The 23,005-nt window shown below is 36.7% G+C and overlaps 1 protein-coding gene across 3 annotated transcripts in view; it reads right to left on the bottom strand.

Moving 5' to 3' along the window:
* The window catches only part of LOC131066729 (ATP-dependent DNA helicase Q-like SIM), a 287,762-nt gene that overhangs the window by 249,083 nt on the left and 15,674 nt on the right, over positions 1 to 23,005 (bottom strand). For all 3 annotated transcript variants that reach the window (XR_009358846.1, XM_058001560.2, XM_058001562.2), the window contains exons 2-6: positions 21,337 to 22,002; positions 20,963 to 21,182; positions 20,755 to 20,865; positions 20,362 to 20,551; positions 15,062 to 15,425 (exon numbers count right to left, since the gene is read on the bottom strand). Coding sequence is in view for 2 of the 3 variants with exons in the window: in XM_058001560.2 (XP_057857543.2) it covers positions 15,062 to 15,425; positions 20,362 to 20,551; positions 20,755 to 20,865; positions 20,963 to 21,182; positions 21,337 to 21,898 (1,447 nt within the window). In the remaining variant the exon portion in view is untranslated. The remainder of the gene's footprint in view (positions 1 to 15,061; positions 15,426 to 20,361; positions 20,552 to 20,754; positions 20,866 to 20,962; positions 21,183 to 21,336; positions 22,003 to 23,005) is intronic.

The following is a 23,005-nucleotide window of genomic DNA, read 5'->3' as shown; positions in this document are numbered from 1 at the left end:
TTCCTCCCTATGAAGAAAAGTAGGTTGGAAAGGTCTACAAACTGGAAATGAATTTATATGGCCAGATAGAAGGGGTTACAACCAAAAACTCAAACTCCACAAACAAGTATTAATTATTAAAACATTGAAGGCATATCACTATGAAAAAATCTTCATATACCCACAACTACAAACAATAACCAAAAACAAACTATTGCAAATGACAAGTGTTCTCACCAAAATCTAAAAATGACCAAGCTGAAAACAATATCTGGATACTAGAAATTTTTATTGAAACAAGCACTTATGCAATCCTTGTGTGGAAATGCTGGTGCAGGAGCACCTAGGTCCTAGCTTTCTTATTTTGCAAATTTTGGCTTGTACTGACCCTAGCCAAGTCAGTGGTGAATAAGGACTCCAGGAGGGTCCAAGAGTGAGTATTTAGTGTCAATGTAGGCCTAGGTTGAGTTCATTTTACTTAGGTTTGCATTTTTGTGTAAATAGTGTGTTTGAGTAGGTTTTTGGCCTTTTTGTTGGTCAAAGGTGTCAAAAGTTGGTAAAAGCATTTGAGAGGGCTAAATAGGTTTTAGGCATGTTTGAAATGCCATATGTGATGAATTAGAACAGGTCTCATGAGTTGGAGAGGCCAAAAGTGGAAAAAACACAGTTGCAAAAAGTCGTCATGACAACTTTTGTTGTCATGACAATTTTTGTCCTGAAATTGGTCCCACGTTGAAGCTAGGGCTTTCTCAAAGCCATGGAAGGACTCCACATGTGGGAAGGCTATAAAAACCCTCTCTTACACGTTTACCAAGGTTGGTGTACTTGGATTTTGGAAGCAATAATCAAAATACAAGATTTTGGACTGCACTTTTCATTGTTTTTGTCAATTTTTGCATTTTTTGAAGGTTTAATGGATTGAATCCATGAATCAAATGATGGATTGAGGTTTAGTAGTGTGTTGTAGGTTGTTCATTTTCAAGCTTTTTATTTAGCATTTACTACTGTTTTGGTGATTTGATTCACAAGTAGCCAGTTTTGGCTTGTAATTAGCAGTTTTTGCTAAAATGGGTGCCCCATAAAATCCCACCGTGTTCATCACGGCCTCTTGGGACATGGTAGGCAACCCATTGTACAATGTACATATGAAAGGAGAAGGTCTGAAAGTGTCATTTGATATTTTTAACATCTTGCCCTAGGCAAGCCCAGGAGCAACTCAGCTAGAGTTGGCAAGATGAAAAGTTAGCACAAAGTGCAGAGGTGAATGTAAATGAAAGTCCCAAGCTTTTGGGAAGTTGTAATAGATTAGTACAGGTCTGCTTGTGCAGAAGGAAGCCTCAAGAGTTCCATTTGAAGGTCCAAAGACAAGATTTACTTGCTGCTGCCAATCAAGTGCCTAGAAGCCCTTGAAATTCTCATTTTGGGGTTTTTGTATGCAAAGAAGGGTTGGAAGCTTAAAACCACTGAAATCCTTTGGGGTTGAGTGAATCTTTGAAGAAAATCCATTTTAGTTTGGGGGTCCTTTGGATCGTTTTAGTCCAAAACCTCAAAAACCGGTTCTAGGAGGCATAATTGGGCTCTTTCCCTTGTAGCCTTTTCTAGACCAATTTTTGAAATCGGTAAGAAACCTTTGGACAGAAAACCACAAATGGACCTTGAAACCATCTAAAAACATGAGAGAATAACCCTCTACACCTCTGCAACATCTCAAGACCATTGGAGGGCATTTTGATGAATTTGAGCCAAGAAGCCATCTTTGAGCATATGGGAAACATAGCAAATTGGTAGGGTTCCTAGCAAGGACACTTGAAGCAAACACCTTGGAGTGAGTAAGAGCAAGCCCTAGAAGAGATTGAGAAGGACTTGTAGGTCTAGAAAGCAACTAGGCCTGGTGAGTTGGTGAAATTGAGCAACATCAACTTAGTGAAGTGTTGAGCACGCTAGGTGAACCCTATCAAATGCACAAGAAACTATGAAGGTTTTCGTCCTCGAAGCTTCACAAATCCAAAGGATTTTCATCTTCGGGAAGAGAAGAATACACATTCATTCTTAAAATATAAAATTGTTTCAAAAAACATGTAGTCTATTTTCAAAAACAATCCTCTTATTTGTAGTTTATATGAGGAAATAAAATACTATTATTTTCCTTTTGATAAATATTCCTCAAAGTTATAAAAAAAATAACTAAGTGTCCTTTTTAAACACCTTTTTGCACCATGGATTGTAACATCCCCTTTTGGAAAATGCCCTAGTTTGCCCTAGATTACAATTTTCAGCCAATAAGGTGCTGATATTTTGTCATTGGTGTCGATTTAGGTTGGTCTGATTGGATGCTTTGTTGATGTCTGTTATCTGGTTTGCTCTGCCATGTCATCTTGTTGCCAGCATGTGTCGTACGTAGTCTGAAGTGTCAACATTGGTGGCATATGTTCAGAGGTGTTTTGTTTCTGAGCTTGTGTGCAGAGTTGTTCGCAGGTTTCAATTTGTCAGAACTCTTGTCTTTTGCAGGGCAAATCTTTGGTTTGTCCAGTTCGTATGATTGAGATGTCAGTTACAGTTTTTTGCTCAGATTTGGGCAGTTCAGTTACAAATACCTTACATTTTCTGGAACATTTTTAGTATACGTCAGTTCTGATTTCGCAGTTTGCAGGATTGTTTCAAATGTTGAAAGTTGTTTTTGACTCAATTTAAAACATATAACTCCTTATTGCAGACTTGGACAGGTAGTGGTTTGCTGCAATATGCTTGACAGTGCTCAGGTTCTTGGAATGTTTTTTTTTTACAAAAAACGTGTTCTAATACTAGAATTTTGGACACTGTGTGAGTGTGGAAGTGAATGTTTTCTTCCTTAAAATTTGCTTGGTGCATTTTAAGTTGGGTTTATAATAAAAAATTGAATTGCTGTTTGTATAGAAAAAAATTGAATTGCTTGATATTTGATCTCATCATTCGATGCAGTCAGTAGTTGTTTTACAGCTGAGCATTCTTTCTAAATGTCTGTCAGAAGCAGCTGCAGATATTTAGTAACAGTCGAAGGTTGGCAGAAATCTTAATTGAATGATTGAAGGGATTTATAATAAAAACTGTTTTGGCAGAAATCTTGTAGAAGGTATTTTTGACTATGTTTTTGGAATGTGTTAGGGAGTATATTGTTCTATATTAAAAGGTGTATGAGCATACTGAAAAAATGCTGATGCTTGTCTTTTGCATGTGTAAGCTTTTATCTCAGCGATAAGATATTGTTATGAATATGGTATTCTGTACATGTCCTTGATGTATGTGTAACAGAAAGTGGGAAGGAGTTGTGTTTGAGCAGCTGGTATTTTGGGGTGACTTTATCATACATCTTTTGACATGGAGAAGTCTTTGCAGAGGATAGAGGACACGAGAAGAAATGATTGAATATTTACACCAAATGGAACAAGAATCAGTATGAATGACTGGATGTATTTTTATTGTTTGCTGAGAGTTAATATCATTACTGTTGTGAAGGAAAATACCCAGGCAGATTGACTGTTTTTTTTATGAATGTTGTCACGGTGATTTGAAGACTGTCTTTATTATTGTAAGGCTGTTTGAGAAAGGATTGGTAGTTCAGAGCTGCGCATTGTTCATGCATGATGGTGCATAGACGCATTCTTGTTACTTATTTTCAAAAATTCTTAAATTGATGTTCACTTTTGCATATCAGAGATTGGTGCCTCTGTTCATAGGAGTTGGTGCTCTTAGTGGGTTGGTGCTCACTTTTGTAAACTGAGTTGGTGCTCATCAGGTTGGTGCCCATTCTTGTTAATGAAATTTTTGTATGTCGTGGTTTTATACCCGAAAGGGTTTTCCACGAGAAATCTGGTGTATTTGCCCTTATAGTTGCTCATTTCATGTTTTATGAAGTTTCGAATTTAAAAGTAAATTTCTGCAATACTGATTCACCCCCCTCTCAGTATTGCCTGAGTTCCTTTCATAAGGGAGGGTTAGAGGGGGAGTACCTTTATCTCCTTAAAAGGAAAAATCTGCAAACAAGTTAGAAAACAACCTACAAATTATATTATATAAGTGAATAATAATTACAAACAACTAGCTATGATGATACATAAAGCAAAGAATAACTGATTATGATGAAACATAAGGCAATTTACAATTACAAACAACTGTAAATGTAGAGATCAAGATCATAGATCATAAATTACTAATTGATTACAAGGTTACTTAACTAACTAAAGGAACCCCAATCATAGCAAGCTAGGATAGGTAACTTGATAGGGTGTCTTAACAACCGTTCCCCCTCAATCAAGCCACAGATAGGTAACTTGATAGGGTGTCTTTACAACCATTTCCCCACAATCAAGCCATGAATAGGTAACTTGATAGGGTGTCTTTACAAATTTTCCCCCTAAATCAAGCCAACAGATGGGTAACTTGATAGGGTGTCCTTACGACCATTCCCCCTCAATCAAGCCACCTCTTCCCACTCACATGATTCCATCCATCACCATGGTAGAGAGGATAAGGATTTACCCCAATAGGGTGCCCTAAGTCTAACCCTCTTAAGCCCAAAGGCAGAGCACCTTCACCCCCCTTTGGCCTCATGTGGACCCGGCCATACATATGAGGTAGCGTGCTTAGGGGTGACCCCAACACCGTTCCCCCTATTTAGGATTCCTCCCTTCTCTTACCATGATTGGATACATATATAAATTATAGAGATCCTTCTATCTTTACTCATTACATTACTGGCAGCCATGTTCTAATAACTACAGAAATGTATTATTGATCTTTAATATCAATGCACTGCTTAACCATTATTCAGTGATGCTCTGCATAACAAGGAAATGTACCAGATTGGCCTATGTCTGTTAAAGCAGACAATGGAAATTCCTCCTATTAGAATATGAGGGGGATATGACAAAGAAAATTATCAGGCTTCATATATTAAGCATACATATTAAGCACCTCCCCATGTATACCACCAAGAACAAAGATGTTACTGCCTGTAACTTAATATCATTTATGATCTGATCAATGATGTCACTGGATGCTTTGATTCCTTTCCTTTATATCTCTTAATGTGAGGGAAAGGTCACACCTCTTCATCATGTTATGCCCTTTCGTAAGAGACAACATTTCGCAATTAGCACCCTTTTGAAAGAGTGCAACTCTTCATTATATCTGCCCTTTGAAAGGGATACAACCTTTCATAATCAGATCAGCACTTCTGATTTCCAAATTATACCCTCTTCAAATGAGTTCTCTTCTCCCTTTTATACCTCATATTTCGGGGAGTCACAACTTATCATTTCATGCCTTCTAACCATTCACTAACTTTAATCAAAATTTAATTATATTCATTTATATTTTAATTTAATTTTTATTTTTATTTTTTTGTATCTTAATTTTCTTATTATCAGCATTCCACAGAAATGCATTCCCCCCCCCCTTTGACCCGCGTTTCCAAGACGGGGACGTTTCCGGGACGGAAACATGGACGTGGCATCTCTTGCCATCCTGCCACCACCACCAATGCTCCGCCAGAGACAGGGAAACGTCTCTATGTTTCCAAGGAGACTTGGAGACGCCGAGACATCTCCAAGTCTCCTTGGGAGATGTCTAGGCGTCTCCAAGTCTCCTTGGGGAGACGCCTAGGCATTTCTTGAGGGGCGGGGAGACATCTCCCATCACCCAGCCGTAAAAAGGCACAAATTTTTTTAATTTAAAAAAAAAAGTGTCATTTTTGGGGGTTGGGGGTAACCCTAATTTGACGTGGGCCCCACCCCTTTCCCCAAAACAATGCAAAACCACCACATTTGGTGATTTCACTCACATTTTCTAAGTCTGATTTTTTTTTCCAGCAAACTGAAGAGGAGGAAAAACTTGGAAAAGTCTGATTGAAGGAGTGAAAAGAGTTAGTGCATGAGAGGAGTGAGAAGGAACAACAAGAAAAGAAGGAAGAGGATTCTACAATATTTTGGAGAGATTTTTCAAGCACAAGGTAGGGTTTTTCTTGTTTTTTGTTTGTTTTATTTTCTAATTTTGAATTATTTGTTTGTTTAAACTTCTTGTTTTCTTTATTCATCTCAAAATCATATTTGATGTTGAATCTTGAGGGCAAAATGATGAATGAATCATTCATCATTATGCCCTCAAGATTCAACATCAAATTTTTATTTTAAAAAATATAAAATTCTAAATTCTAAATTTTGTTTTCATTGTTCAAAATTGAAATTTCAAATTTTGTATTTCAAATTGTTAAACTAAGCTGAATTTATTTTTATTTTTATTTTGTGAAATGCAGTGTCACTATCACAATGAGCTCCCATGACATGAGTGAGTATGAGATGGAAATCCATTCTCATAGTGAAAATGGTTCAGAATTTGAACCTAAGAATGAGGGGGGTGACCATGGGGCTAATACTGGAGCCCAATCTAGTTCCATTGTGGGTGCACCAACTAGTACAGGTTGCCTTTCAGAGTTGTTGGCACAGTATGCTAGGGTTGCTTATGATCCTAAATCTCCTCTAAGACAGTTTGCTTAAAGAGTACAAGGCACATCACATACAAGTGGGGGAACAAGGAAGTGGCAGTGCAATATTTGTGGGGTTGGATGGTTTGGTAGCATCACTAGAGTGAAATGCACACTTACTTTTTTGGAAAGGAAAAGGTGTGGATCATTGTAAATTTTTGGCATAACCTAAAAATATAGAGTATAGAATTGAGATGAACAAGCTTTGGAGCATTCTAGATGATAGAGATGTTTCAGTCCCTACTACTTTGTCTCCTAGAGAAGCCCTTCAGCAGAGCCAACAAGTGCAACATACTTCTCCTCATGCATCGCTAACGAGAGGAATGATGTTTAAACATTCATCCACTTCCACTTCTAGTGCCATGCCCCAATCACAAGAGGCTAAGGGGACAGGGAAACGCAAGTTGCACACATTGCAGAGTAACCCCATAGCTGATATGTTTAATGTGCAGCTGAGAGATGAAATAGATGAATCCATTGGTAGGTTCTTCTTTGCCAATGCCGTCCCATTTCATGTTACACAGTCTCCTTATTATAAGGAGATGATGGCTATGGTGGGGAAGGGAGGAACATCATATGTGCCACCAGGTGAGACGAAATTGAAAACCACAATCTTGGATAATGTAAGAACCCAACTTGGCTCTCCTCTGCTGACTGTTTCTTTTGAATGCAGTAGATTTGAATTTGTTTTGGTTTTTGAATGTTTATAGATTTTTTTGTGTTTTTTGGTAATAATGAGCAATGATACAATATTGAAATAAACTCCTATGCTTAAAATAATACTGAAACAATAATATTACTGCTGGAATTAATTTACGAGACTATCAAGGGAATTTTTGTTCTGTTTTATGGCCAATATGCCTGGAAAACAAATTTATTACAATGTAAGATAAAACCCTGATTTTTGCTGTCCCAGTAGTTGAAAAAAATCTGCGAACTGCAAATTTTAATTTTTTTTGAAAAAAAATACTGTTCACGCGGTACTGTAGCAATCCGTACGGCGGCACTATTCACGCGGTACTGTTCACGTGGCACTGTAGCGGTCCGTACGGCAGTACTGTAGCAATCCGTACCATACTTGTTAATCACCAAAATTTCTTCAATAAATCTGCAATAATTTCTCGTGAATTTATTCTTCAATCTTGCGCAATTAGATGCAAATAAGACCTCTGAATGAAGTCTTCCTGAAACCAAATATCACTAAATATTTCATCAGCTCAGATGGTGAACATTGAAGCAACTACGTCCTCCAATGGTGGCTGATAACCCTAGTCTCCAGAGCAAAACCCTTTCAATTTCACAATGTCAAAATAAAATCGCCATCCTTTTCTTTCCAAACTCAACGCTATATATCCTTTTTGCAAGTCATACCCTAATCCTCTTAATTACAATTTTGCTTGTAATTTCATTTAATTTCACTTTGGGTGTCAAAATGATTTTAATCATTAAATGGGCATTTAATTTTAATATTTCAATAGTCTGACTCAGATAATTTAATTAAAAACATGGCCCCGTCTAATGATGAGTTGACCCTCAAGTTAAGTGATTATAATATAAAGTCACTTTATAACTTTATTATTAAATCACTTAATAATAAATGCTAAGTCATTCAAACTTGTCTAACTCCACGAATATTTTGAATTTAGCTATGCCGTCTGAAACTGGAGCTCACTAGTTGACCACCCATATGACCATGATGTCTACTAAAAATAGCTGGGGTCCATCTCCAACTACTAAAAATAGCCTGGCCAAGCCAAACTCAAAGCAAAACTCATCATAAACAAACTCTGGCAACCCAGAAATGTACTCTGCTCTGTCCCCCGAAAGATCTCCACGCCAAGGTGACCCTCTATCCAATCCTACTAGCCTACGAGGGTCTTTGATAGGCTAATCACAAGCTAGAGTGATGCCTCTAGCTAGAAGGGGACATCACAGATAAGAGCTATTCCAAGATCAATATTTTGATAGAGAAAATGAAGGCATGTTGGGTGGCATCTGGGTGCAGCATAGTTATGGATGGGTAGACGGACATTAGTCATCATCCACTCATCAACATCATGGTCACATGTGCAAAGGGCCCATACTTCCTTCGAGCAGTTGATTGTACAGGGCATAGCAAAGATGTTGATTTTCAGTTTAAGGTCCTCGGGGAGGCTATTGAGGAGGTTGGGCCACAAAATGTGGTCCAAGTAGTGACAGATGCAACCCATGTGTGTGGAGTAGCAGGGAAACTCATTGAGGCAGCCTATAGACATATTTGGTGGACCCCATGTTGTGTGCATGCCATCAACAATGCACTCAAGGACATGGGGAAGATTGACTAGATTAGAGGAGTGGTCAGCGATGCGAGAGATGTGCAAATGTTTATCTACAACCACCACACTTCACATGCACTCTTTAGGACCTTTGCGAAGAAGAAGTTCTTGAAACCAGTTGAGACCAGATATGCATCCTATTTCATTCTCTTGGAGAGAATGATTGAGTTGCAAGAGGCATTGCACCTCATGGTTATGACTAATAAGTGGAATAGGTGGGCCAAGGCCAAGACAGAGCAGGGGAGAAGGGTGAAGGAGATAGTGAAGAGTGATGTGTTTTGGATTGATGTGAAATACATTGTCTCCATCATTTCTCCACAATTTAGGTCATCAGATATTGGGATGGGGATGCACCTAACCTTAGAGAGGTGTATGAGTGCATCGACTCTATGCTTGACCAGATGAGGGTTGTTGTGCGAGTAAAGGACCCCTCTCTAGCATTCTACAATGAGCACATCTGGCCAATCATTCAGGGCAAATGGGAGAAGTTGAACCTTCCTTTGCATATTAAGTGAAGGTTGCCTTTGCCTTGAATCCTAAGTGGTACAAGGCTAGACCGGGTAGAGTGACACTAATTCAAGATGATGAGGTGAAGAGAGGTTTTTTTAGGTGCATAGAGAAGATGTTTGATTCTAGAGATGCCGGCATAATTTGCACTAAATGGGGAAAATTTGCCACTCTTGGAGGCTATTCAGATGCAGCAAAGATGGATATAGAAACTATGGCACAGGAGGACCCACTTTTGTGGTGGAATTGTCATGGTCTGAAATCTTTGACCACCACTCTAGCTATCCGTCCGCTATCTCAAGTTTCCAGTTCTTCAACTGCTGAGAGGAACTAGTATACATATAGCTTCATCCACTATCTTAAGAGGAACAGACGTACCTCTAAGAGAGCAGAGAAGCTTGTGGTTGTACATAGTGCTTTGCATCTCATGGACCGCAAGACACTTGTGTACAAGGAGGGTCCAGCGACACAATGGGATGTAGAGCTAGAGGAGCCTTCACATATTGATGAGGATGATCCTACCACTTCATATGCAAGGCTGGTTGGTGTGAGCTTGAGGGATCTTGACCTTGAGAAGTCCAACAGTTCCAATTATGAGGAGTTTGCAGATGATTAGAGGCCTCCCTTCGCTACATTTTGACATTTTGTCTTTTGTAATGTTATTGCTATTAGTATTTGTATTTGCTACTCATTGTAATGATGAATCTGTTGGTTGAAAATTGTATACACCTGGGAGGATGTATGATGCTCAGGACTCTGTGGCTTCATTGGTTCAAGGTTACGATGAGCTCCTAGCAAAGAAAGATAAGCTCAAGGAAGAGAACGTACAACTCATCTCAATGATTCAAAAGATCACTAATTCTTCAAAGAAGGTTGATCGTTTAACTTCCTCTACTTCCGAAGAGTCCATCAAACAGGTTGAAAAGGCTGCTCAAGAGGCCAAAGCCATTGATTCTTGGGTAGATCAGCTAGCAAATCGAAGTGTTTAGGTGGTGAAGAAAGCCTTACTAGCACTGGGCAATGTAAGGGCAGCAAAGATGAAATTGAACCAGACTTTAGAAGTTTTCAAGCAATGTCTGGAATCTACAGAAAGAGACTTGAAAATATGGCATGAAATGGATCAAGTCAAATTAGAAATCCTGTGCAAACACACTAAGATACCAAACAATGAAAAGTATATTGAGTTTGAAGAACTTATGATCAATAGGTCATTAGTTGTCAAAGACTTGATCAAGGATATTGAAGCTGCTCTTGAAATGAATGTTGAAGTAGAGCAGGATATCATCTCCAACTTTAAGAAAATGCCTTGCAAATGGTAAGTCAAGATGAAGAGTTGCTTCCAGACAGTGTAATACTTTCTGAGTTGGAATCCGAGCAATTTACAATAACCTCAATCAACAGGTTTGTGGATTGCCAAGTTTTCCTTGACAAGATGCAAATTGTTCTTGAGGAGCATAGAGTGGCGACAGTGAGATATCTTGATGTTATCATCAAGACTGTTGTTGTTGCAAGGAATACAGCAGGCCCGAATTTTGATGAATTGTAGGAATCAATCAACAAGTTTCAAGGTTTCATGGCCAAGGAAAGAGAAGAACAAGAAGCATCTCATGACACTTGAGTTTTATTTTTATTTATGCATTTTCTTTTTGACAAATTACATGTAATGCAAAAACTTATGATTACAAGCAATCTCATCACTTGTAATCTTGTAACTTGTAATTGCATATAAACAAATTACAAATTGAATAGCAACATAATTGCAATTTGAATAAGTCATAGTTAGTTATAGTCGGTTGTGGAAAAAATCTTAGTTAAACTTCTCCACTTTTTGCTCTTAGTCCCTCACACCTATATATATAGGAGAGTACTCATGTAATTTTTATCTTTTTCAGCAAACAAGAAAACTCTACAGAAATTTACAGTCATAAAGACTGTGTGCTTCATACTTGTAAATTGTTTTGTCAAGTAATATCAAGAAGGCTTTTGAGTTTCAAACTTTGTGTTGAAGTCTTGCTCTTATATCCATTGTGTTCTTGTGTCATAGTGGTATACTTTTTTGCATTTGCTTGAGATTATGAGATTGTTGAAAGGAGCTTTGATTTGATTTCTTGTAGACTTTGTGCTACAAGTATTAAGGGTTAAATTATTGTAGTTAAGTGTTCATAACTGAGGAGAATTGCAGGACTTGGTGCTTGTACTTGTTCCCATTTGTAGTAGTTCAGAAGCGCACCATATCAGCAAACTTTGTGCTATTATATCTAGTAAATTATTCTTATTTCAATCATTTTGAAAAGGTAGATAGGATAGTGGAAAGTAAAGACTCTAAGCATTGTTTCTATTCTCTTGTCCTGGGGAAGTAATGGTAAACTTTGGGTTTTCAGGGAAACTTCACTTCTTTTTGTATAAGCATCTTCGTACTTATTAAAATTCATTACGTTATATTTCTTTTCTTAACTGTTGTTTCTTTTCTAAAAAGATAAAAGAATATCATCTTTTCTAAAGAAAGAGAAAAGGATGTTGTCCCACCCATGTTAGATTAGTGTTTAGTTAATTAGTAATAGTAGGAAAGGGGGAGCCTTCCCTTAAATTATGAGAGTTTTTAACTCATACGCTGTGGTTGAAACCACAATTTTGCACATCCTCCCAAGTGTACAAAATTTTCATCCAACACAATCATGTAATCATCTTTATAGCCTTTGTGATATCTCATATGACATCAGATATTCATATTTTTGATATAATAGAAATCTCCAATTTGACAATTTCATTTGTCAAATTTTATTTAGCAATTAGCATTCAAGAAATCTTTGTATTTAGATTTAGTATTTCAAATTTTGCTATTTTATAATTTTACTAATTTCCTAGAGTTTCATTTGAAATGTAATTCTTATACTATTATACATCTTTTCAAAACTAGTTTTTCGTGTACTATAAGCATATGTATAACTATATCAGCACCACCACCCTGCCACCCCCTCGCCGTCGTCCCCAACCTTAGGCCCTTTGTCCCCTCGTCCCCAACAGCCATGGAACACTGATTATAGATTTATTATTAAATTATATTTCAAAATGGGGACATTACATGGATCTAGTGACACTTAAAATAATCACAAACACAGTTTTTAATTAACTAAATATAAACGGTCTTCTAATATAAAGTTACTTTTTCGACAACTTAATTATCTCCATAATTTTGAAAAAGGGGTGCATGACATGTGTCCAATGATAGGCTTCATGTGGTCATGCCCCCATACCCTCCAAAAGCCCCTGAGAAATAGGAATAATTTTTTCCCAAGATGCTTATAACAAGCATTTACACTTCAAAATCTCCAAGGGCAAAATCTCCAAGGGCATTAGCAAGGTCAACATAAGATTCCCCCCTAGAGTAAATCCCCCATGAGGAGACTAATGGTGTGGGCCCTGCCTACAACTGACCTTAAATTTAGGATTTGCCCCTAAAAATAAGAAATGGCTGAAAATTCATAAAAATTGTGTATGCCTATTGTTATGTTTGATAATATTTGTTATCTACCAATGTATTAATTGTTTGTATTAAGTGGGTTGTCACTCTAGGGTAATTAATGTGTCGGTTGGTTGACGGTTGTGTTCCTCTCAGCAACCGTCGGCTCCTTTAAATGTGTTGTGTACCGCCAAGGAAGTTAGTATGGAATAGTCGGGTGAATTGTAATCCTTCGCCGACCATCTCTAGTCTGAGTGAGTGAATGCTTCTGGATTCGATTGTGTGAGAATTGTTGTCTTCTCTATAATAATTGCATCTACGAATAAAGATATATTTTACTGCTGTGTCTGGTATGCATTATTATTTGTATTATTATTTTCTGTACTTAATTTATCAGATATAGCAGTAAACAAAAATACTAAGGACTAATGAACAAAACAAAACCTCACTAGTAAGAAATCACCACTCACCCATTGATAAGTATTAAAAAGCGTTCAAGGGTCCTCCACTTGTTGACTCAGTGAAAAAGGGACATTACATCTTGTGCATAGTAGATTGGACCTAGCAAATCAAATGTTTAAAATTGAGTTATTCCATATGACGAAATGTGCAAAGTGTACAATATTCTATTGTCCTCCCTTGGATCTAGATACCATTTTGAGACATTTTCGGGACAGTTCCCCTTTTCTTGAAGTGTGATATCATCTTCTATTTTACAGATAATGGAACACCCTAGTATCCTCTGACCCTTGAGGGATGTCAAGGCATCACCCCCATTGGACACGTATCAACAATAACAAACAAAATAAAGGAAAATTTTAAAAAATTAAATGAGGGGCCCACTAAAGCTCCCCCCAACCCAAAAGATATTTTTAAACACATGCTCATTACTGTTTTGCATTCACTAAAAGTGGAAAAAGAAAAAGAGGAAGAGGAAGAGGGGCATTTTTAGAGATATCACTCTTCATATTATCTATATGATTATTGATATATCACACGGATAAAGGAATCAATGATTTGTTATTAACTTATTATACTATTACTTCCTTTAAAATTTCAGGTTACTTTAGTTTATGTTAATTTTTGGTATTTTTTATATTTTTGTTTTTTAAAATTCAAATTTTTCATTTTATATATGATTTTAATGATTGTCTGCCCACTGTCCCCAAAATCTGGAAAATCTAAGTTCTCCTTAGAACCTTATCCCCCCATCCCCAAAACTCAGAGAAACACTGCAATGTTTACAACTTTCTGAAACTTGTAAAAACAGAAAACAGCATTTAGACCCCAGTGAACTAAAAAATTTGTTTTGTTGCATAAATGGTTTGTTTGCTTCTCCTAATTCCAGTGAAGTGGAGCTTTTAGATGGCTGCCTATCTGGAAACCTGTTAAAGAAGAGTCATTGATTCATATTCATAATTTCCGTTCCTCTCATAGCTTTGAGGAAAAGGCTTTTACCGGGCACCCCTAACCAGCATTTTGATCCAAAATGGATCATGTGAATCAGGACAGAGTTGGCAGACTTAATCTAATAGGCAGTGAAATTCAGTCAAACATTAAAAATACTGACTAAGTCCATAATTCCTAATTCACTTAATTCTTCTGGACCCAAGGACAAATAAATAACTCAAGGACACACTTGAGACATCTCTACAGCACCACAACAGACGAAGATAATTTAACTGAAATATGATTGTCTAGGGCTATTTTGAAGAGCTTATGGAGTGTGGACAGAAACCCTGGACTCCACAATAGCATTTTGTGGAAATGAAGAATCACAATGCAATCATTCCAAAGTTAATGCATATTTATATAGAGTATTTAATAAAGAAGGGCAATCATTCCCAATTTTGCTAGTGGATTTTTCTACTCTGAGGATTTCTTCAAGTAATTGTGTCTCATGTTTAGATGCATGTTTTCTTATATCTTCATGCAATAATTTCTTCTTCTTTCTTCCATGCGCATTGGAAGGAGAATCTTCGAATTTTGTGCCATGCACTCTGTATTTAGTTCATTTTACAAAAAAGTCATGAATACAGAAGACACGAAATTTAGCTCTACTTTTCTTAATTGGGGAAAAGGATTTGTTTTGTGAGGAAATTTGAAAGTCTATCCCATGCAATCTATAATTAATTTCTTTTACACAGTTATGAATTTGTAAGACAAAGTCTTTTCTTCTGGCTTTCTTCATTTGGAGAAAAGATTTGTTTGGTGAATTGTCCTTATGGATTACCACATGACCAATAATGATAGAATTTTGAAAACATGATGTTAAAGGCATACCATCAAAATCTTCAACCATCTGCTCATCATTCTCATCTTCAAGGTATTCAGCAGTCATCTGCTGACCTTCATAAGCATCCTCTTCATCTCCATAGGTTGCAGCATAATTAACATCACAATTATGGTTATCAGTCTCTTCCATATACGTATCAGATTCACTGGAGGATACTGTATCTGAATCGGAAGAATTTTCTATTGTAAGTCCTTGTTTCTTTTCAAGAACATGTTGCACATTTTCGAGATGAACACCTGTTTTGCTATTTTTTTCACTAAGATCAACACCTTTTTTTTTAGTATAAGCAATAATTAACTCTTGGAAATCCATTTCATAAGAGGAACCCTGAGAAGTGTTGCTATGATGCACCTGTCAAATGATAGTCTACACAAATTAGTTGACTGACTACCTTGTTCTCAATTAAACGAATAAAACTATTAATATATCAGTAACCCATAAACATCCTCTTCAGTGACCTAAATGATTCTGCAACAGCAATAAAATACAAAACCATATCAACAAACACAAGTCCTGATTTGGATATTTCAAGCTCAAAAACAAGGAGAAATGAATTATAAAATCACAGTTGAAGTTAATCATAAGTGATAATACTCCAAATTATTAGCTGACGTGAATTAAAATGGAAAACTTAAATAAGGCTTTGCTCCTTGGTTTGCAACTAGTCAATATGCAATTTCGACACAAATGTCTTCCTATGTTGCACCCTAAAAAAATCAAAATAAAGATTCGGAATCCAAATTTTTAAAATGTGCATGTTGCTTAATTGTACACAGTGCATGTGAAACTTTGATTCCAAACAATAAGCAAAAATATGTGTACATTAGATACCCATAAGGGAAAACATTTGCATTTAAGTTGTAATAATATATCTCTGGATAAAAATCTACTCACAAATTCATGAAAACATTGACATTTGGGATCACACCTTGTCGCCCTTAAGTGGCATTCAATCTGATAACTTTTACACCACCCCCTTCCCTAACCCTCCACAAAATTTTCATATGAAAAAAGACCAAATTTTCTTTAACGAGTGCCATCCAAGGCGTGTAAGGTTAGAATAAGAACCAACCTGGTATTTATCAAAGCATTTTTTGTGTATTTATATGGCTTAAGCTTGTCAATCCTTGTCCATTCCTCCCCATCAGCATACAGAGGGTCAATCAAGGCAGATTAGACAGAGAAGCAAATAAATGACCAATATCCAAATAGCAATTAGAAAGAATACCAGTTCGCAGAGAGTGGCATCAACACATGACTGCAAGGGAATTTTAAGTGTCAACACTTGCTGATTCACACAACAGGGTGTCTGATGATGTCAGAAACACATTAAACTTGCAATCAAGCAATGTTTAAGTGGTTGACACACTTGAATCACACTACAATGTTGTTTCAAATGGGCATATTACAATGAAAAATGTAATTGGTGAAGAGTTTAGTGGCAAAACCCTTCAAAATCTGCAATCAGCAGCATGTTAAGTGGCAGATGGGCACAAATTGCTATATGATAAGGTTACAACAATGCAAATACCAGCATATCACACAACTTATGAAGTGTTGTCACTCATATATTGCAGCCACCCGATGCTTATGCTATGTGCACCCATAATATCAGCACCATCAGGAGAATGCAACAATTGAAAGTCTAGCAATATGGGACTTGCTCCACAAAAAAACCTCTGGGATTTTTACAGCTGGCTCCTTGTCAAATTTTCAATGGGGTCTCTCCAATTGCTTGCAAAGGAAAAGAGAACAGGGAGAAGTACATGAAAATAAAATCCTAATCTAAGAAAGATGATGTGCCAAGATTAGGATATTTCTATCTATCACCAGAACAAAATAGACACATGAAGCAGCAGTCAACAGACAACAAGTACATTACTAATAATGCAGAATGTAGACATTTAACCACAATAAAACAGATGTGGAGCAGAAGAAGAGATTGTCACAACTTCATAAGTTAATGCTTTAATCGTACACATCTATAGCTTAAAAAAGCATTGATTCCCTAGACACGTGAAAAATTTCCAAATTCCAGACTTAACAGGTATAACAAAAATATTATAAAAGTATACAGTCAAGGCTAGCTTCTAAACATGAGCCTCCAAAATTACATCCTAAACAAAGAGCAAGAAACTCTAAATTTGATATAGAAAGGAGAGACAAAAAGACCAAAACAGTGGCACCACTGCTTGGATTCATTTATGTCAACAGGGGAGTGAATATATGCACCAAACTAGAAGGGAGGTAGGTGCTACCTTCAATGAATTAGCAGTAGCCTAATTTGATTTAATGCTCGACGAACTCATCAGATCACTAAGTTGTTGCTGAGTGCACTCCTAAAAGCTTGCAGGTTGTTGAATTGATTTAATGATGATCACCACATGTGGTAGCCACTTAGTTTCTTCATCTGCATTACAATGTGACAGAAATCAGCTTAAAGTTATCGAGGATCGTTGATTCAGTCTAATCAGACGACCAGTGGAAACATAAAACATTCCGTTATGTCTCCCATTGGCTTCCACAAACCATTAGATTGAGAGATCTAATAGCTGGCAGAAACACTTAAACAATACAGTGCTTTGGTCGATGTCACTTCCCACAAGCCAATCACACTGCCACCCTATCACTTGAGAATTTACCACTATGCAATGCAGGAACAAACAATTTACAAAGGAGCACCCATCACTGAACTGAAATGAGAGATGGTGGAAGCCAACGCTGATGAAGCTTCAGTCTCCCTATAACTCCCCATAGAGCTTTAGATCTCCATGAAATAGGTCGTCACAATTCTCAATGGATGCTTTGGCATCAAAAGCACAAAAATAACCCTACTCATTAACAAGTGTTGGATTATTGTCATCTCCCTTCTTCCAAAATTAATAAAGGGGAACCCAAAGGCCCATTCCTTTATTTCCCATGGGCTAACGGGAATAGAAAGTGGGTGTAATAATTTTTAAGGAGAATAAAAATAGGGAAATAATATTGTAATAATTATTGTAAAAAAGGGCAGCTTAAACATTAAAAGAAAATGGGACATCTGAGTGGGGCACATAAGGCCTTTTGTCACCCCCAAGGATGTCAAGATCTAATTTCGGACATTTGGGAGTTGAGCACCCAAGTGAGTGAGGGAAACATATAAAAGCATTTGAAAAGCAAGCAAATGATCACCCAATTTCCATATTATCAAACCCTCTTTTCCAAAGCAATTTGGTGTGATTCAATACAAGGACTAAAACCTTGAAGTTGAAGGGAATCCAAGGATGAAAACCCTTTGAGATTTATAATGGAGTTCAAAGATGAAAATCCTCAGATTCTAGTATGGTGATTCCAATTCAAGGATTACAACGAAGCTTTACCATTCGACTTCAATCCAACATTTCAATATTTTCCAATATTCAATTGCATTGCTCAACATTTTGGTACTAAATTTTATTTCTATAGTTGGCCAAGTTTAATATTCAGTAAGTAATACATATATTTCAATTTGTGTGGTATTATCTAAGCACCATTTCTACACTTCTTTCCTACTTTGTATTGTTTTATAGATTTTGTGGTTGACATTGGGATAAGCATAACAATCATAAAGAATCAATATTATTCCTTGGTGGCGATTATCTTGCCACTATTACAAGTGGCACTATGCATGAATAATATTAACACCAATTGGTGATGTCACATATTCCGTTGCAACCCTAATTTCAATCATGAATTGCATTGTTCATTTCAAAATACCTTATCGATTCACTTCCTTGGTTAGCTTGCCAATGGGAGGTTATATTTGTATTGCATAAGATATTTTATTACTATGCAGGCCAGGCCACCAGCATATTCCTATACTTATTTACTTATTTATTGCTTCAATATTGCTCAACAATAAACTCTTCACATAACCGTGCTGGCTATGCTACTGGTTTAACAATTTTTGTAATTAAGAAAAGTCAAAAGATGATGGGCCAATTAAGTAAGTTTGTATGGATGTATCAGCAGGTACATGTTGAACCTGATGAGCTCCCCTAGAATTTTCAGGAGCAATTGAAGCAGCAAGCACCTCTTACAGAAATTGTACCAGGCTAAAGATAAAGATAAGGAGATTGAGCAAACGAAGTGTTACCTCACTGAGGCTGTACAGATGGTGAAGACTGCTTGGGAATGGCAACTATTAGCGGCTCATCACCTCAATTTTTGTATAGAGGAGGTTTACCTGCTTCAACAGAATAGCTCTCAGAAGTCCACTCCTCCAATATCAATCTATCCAATTCTAGGGACATCCTCTCACCCACCTCCTCAATAGATTCATAGAAGGAGAGCTGATGTAGTACATGAATAATCATATTACTTTTATTGTAATCAGCAAAGGTAGTTCCTGACAGTTGGTAGTTTTCTAGAACTGTCAGCTATCCAATATATACTTTTGCAAGAAACATGTTCGGGGACCACATATGTTTAATTCCTGAATTATATTGTAATGCCTCATGAATGAATAAATTGACAGATCTTTATGGAATTGCTATTGTAAGTTATTATTGTTCTCTGCTTTATCATACCGTTTACTCTGCATAATCATTCCAGTAGCATTAGGTAGTAAACAAGTATAACAGTTAATTTTAGCAGATTTATGACCTCCTAAAGGAAAAAAATTGTATTTGAATCTGCTACCATTGTTCATGGCACAGCTCAAATGCATTTTATTGGTAATATTCAGAAGACAATTGACACAGTTGATTAAAGCTGGTTGAATATCCAGCAAGTCATAGATCAGTTAGCAGAGAAAATCAACAGCTTGCATGGAAATCCAACTGCCATTGTAGGTAGTTTTAAAGAGGGTGTAATTTTCCTCTAGGCTAAGATAATAAGATTCCAACCAAATTTTACCTCTTTGATGTACTTGTATATACAAAGCACAACCATGTTGAAAACAGAGATATCATTTGCCATTCTACCTTAACGTGCTACCCATAAGCGAAAGTTCATATATACTTATCATGCATCTATATGTCTTAAGAAAGCATTTCATATATACTTGTAATGCATCTATATCTCTTCAGTAACAAATACTAGAGGCACTCTGGTTCAATGTAAAATGGCCACTACTATCATATTCCTAGTTTTGCCTGTTCAGAAAATGGTTTCTTTGTTTCTAATTTCAATTGTTTCACAACAAACACGATTACCCACAAATAACCTGCCATGATCCCATATAGACCAAATATTCAAACTTGAATCAAATTTAGCATGCAAAATTCAAACATTGGCATATATAAAAGATTTTGATCTTGTTACTTACCAAGAATCTCAAATTTGGCCTGAAGAAGGAAGTGAGAACAATTTTAGCAGTTGCTTTAATGCCCAAAGAACATAGAATGTCTTCCCGAACACGATGAGTAGCAGTAGCAGTAAGAGCCATGATTGGTATATCATACTCAAGTGACTTGAAGTTGCTAGCCTTGAATTTTTCTCTCAATATCAACAATCGCCTAAAAAGAAAAAATAGTTGAAAAATTAACCAATTCTCTAAAGTAACACATCAATTGCTACAAATTTCAAAATATTTTAGCAATCTAGCAATATTGACAAAAATCATGGGATCTAAACTGGCCTTATATTGTCATTCTTTCAATTTCCATAAGCCAGAGAGCAGAATACCAACAGACACTTTATGGTGATGATTAAGTCATACCTGTAAGCAGGCCGAAAATCATGGCCCCACTTGGAAACACAATGAACTTCATCAATAGCAAAGAGAGCAATACCACGATTTTCTACAAGCCTCTGTAGTGAATCAATTATTCTGTAGAAAAGCAACTAGTTTGAGTATATGATTGTCTACCTATGAAAAGGAATATGATCTTTTAAGTTTTAAAATGATTACTGCATAACAAGCTTACCGTGGCAGTGTCTCTGGACAGACATAAACAACGCTATACATGCCTTTCATTGCTCTATCCTCTACACTTTTATCAACTTGTCCTGAGCCAAGGAAGCAAGCAGAAACCCCATGTCTTGCTAGCTTCAAGCACTGATCATGCATAAGGCTAATTAAAGGAGATACCACCACTACCACTTTGCCTGTCATTAACGCAGGGAGCTGGAAACAAAGGGACTTGCCTGCATGACCAAACAAACAAATGATGTTACAGCCAGAATGTTTGTCTAGGAGCAATTCTCTGGTGCAATTATGCAAAGAGATGCTGAGGTTAGTTTATGTGATAAATATTGCCTTGATTACCAGGGAATTAATCCAAGAACAATATGAACAAACCTGAGCCAGTAGCAGCAAGAACAAGGCAATCTTGATGAGCTGCCCATGCTTTCAAAGCTTCTTTCTGAAAGCACTTCAATTCTGTATGGCCGAAATACCTTTGTACAATAATTTCTGCATCCTTTTCCCAGTTCAATTCTGTCTCTTCTAAAAGGGATGTACAAGAAGTATTGCCACAGGGTTCGAATGCACCATTTTCATCAACAATTGATGTGGTGTTAGACATGCCAGAGGACCCGGACTTATCATGTTTCCTAGATGGCTTAAACTTTTCTGTAATCAGAGACTGCCTCTTCGTATCAAGGCCAATAACGGGTTCAATATTTTGTCCAGCTCCAAACTCCTCTCTAGAATGTGTGCTAATCAACTTGTTTTGATTATTGCTACTAATATTTCCACCTTGGTGAGAAATAACAGGATCCCCTGCCAAAATAAATTCTACTGCATCACCTACAGACTGCCCCACAGTTTCCACTGCTTGCAAAGCAGCAAGAAATTCAAAGCCCATAGCCATCAATTCAGCAAGGACCTCATCTTTAGATAAAGAATTTGTCTTTTCCATGTCAAAATGTAGCTTCTTTTTTAAATCTGCCAACTCAGTGACAGATGACTTCAACCTTATCAGCAGATTAAGACATCTGCCCCAGGAAGCTCCAACCACAGAATCTGCAACACATGAACAATTATTAATTTTACAGTTTACCATTATTCTATTCTACATGTATGTGTAAGCATGTACTTTGCAATAAAGATTAAAAAAAAACATTGCATTCTTTAGTGGAGGATTTGGCCATTCAATAGTTAGATTGTATGTTTGTATATTGTGTTAGAACTAGAACATCCCAATTTGAACATATTTTCAGGCATCTCTACATGTTCTTTCCTATTTATTAAAAATTCTGCTTTATCTTGTCCATTTAGAAATAAATAAATATAAAGTATGGTGGTACTGTGTACTCCATTTCCATGTTATCTATAGTTTGGGTAGACCATTCAAACATTCCACACATCTGATTAACTGTTACAGATGAGCATGAAGATTATGTTAGGTGTGAAGATCAGAAGAAATTATGTAAAAGGAGAATCTTGAAAAATGTTTGAGCTATAAGCATATTTTACGAAGCAACAAAGTACATCATGTGACCCTCTTTTTTTCACCTTGTCTGCCCAAAACTCTGCTTAATTGGCTTGACGACTAAAGTTAGAACATTCTCATGCAATCAGCAGATTCTACAATTTCTATGATTTATTTTTTAGTTCTGTTGAGACTATCTGACAAGTTTTAGTTAATTCTAGCCTTGCCTGTAACAGTGCTATATATTCTACTTCAAGAGGATCGTTGTTGCAGGTGTTGAGAGAGTTGTCAGTAGAAATTGTTCCTGTTAAGATTCCTCGATAAAACCCTATTAGCCCAGCAATAAATCAGATGAACATGGTATTGCATAGTGACTATTTCATAGTTACTAACAATGAATGCTATTCCATGTTTTCGACTTTCATGTTGAGTAAAGCCCTATTCTCCATAAATTTTCTCCCCTTGGATTTTTCAAAAGTTTTCTCTTAGCATGGAATTTCCCTTTAACACACTGTTTTGTGAAACATGGCTTTTGCATTCTCATTTTTATAGGGCTTAACTGTTTTGTTTACCAGCCTAAAAAGGGATAATTGA

The sequence above is a fragment of the Cryptomeria japonica genome, chromosome 9 (genome assembly GCF_030272615.1).
Source record: "Cryptomeria japonica chromosome 9, Sugi_1.0, whole genome shotgun sequence".
In the NCBI taxonomy this organism is placed as follows: domain Eukaryota; kingdom Viridiplantae; phylum Streptophyta; class Pinopsida; order Cupressales; family Cupressaceae; genus Cryptomeria; species Cryptomeria japonica.
Note: the sequence above shows the minus strand (reverse complement) of the source record. Positions and strands in the feature narration are given on the sequence as shown.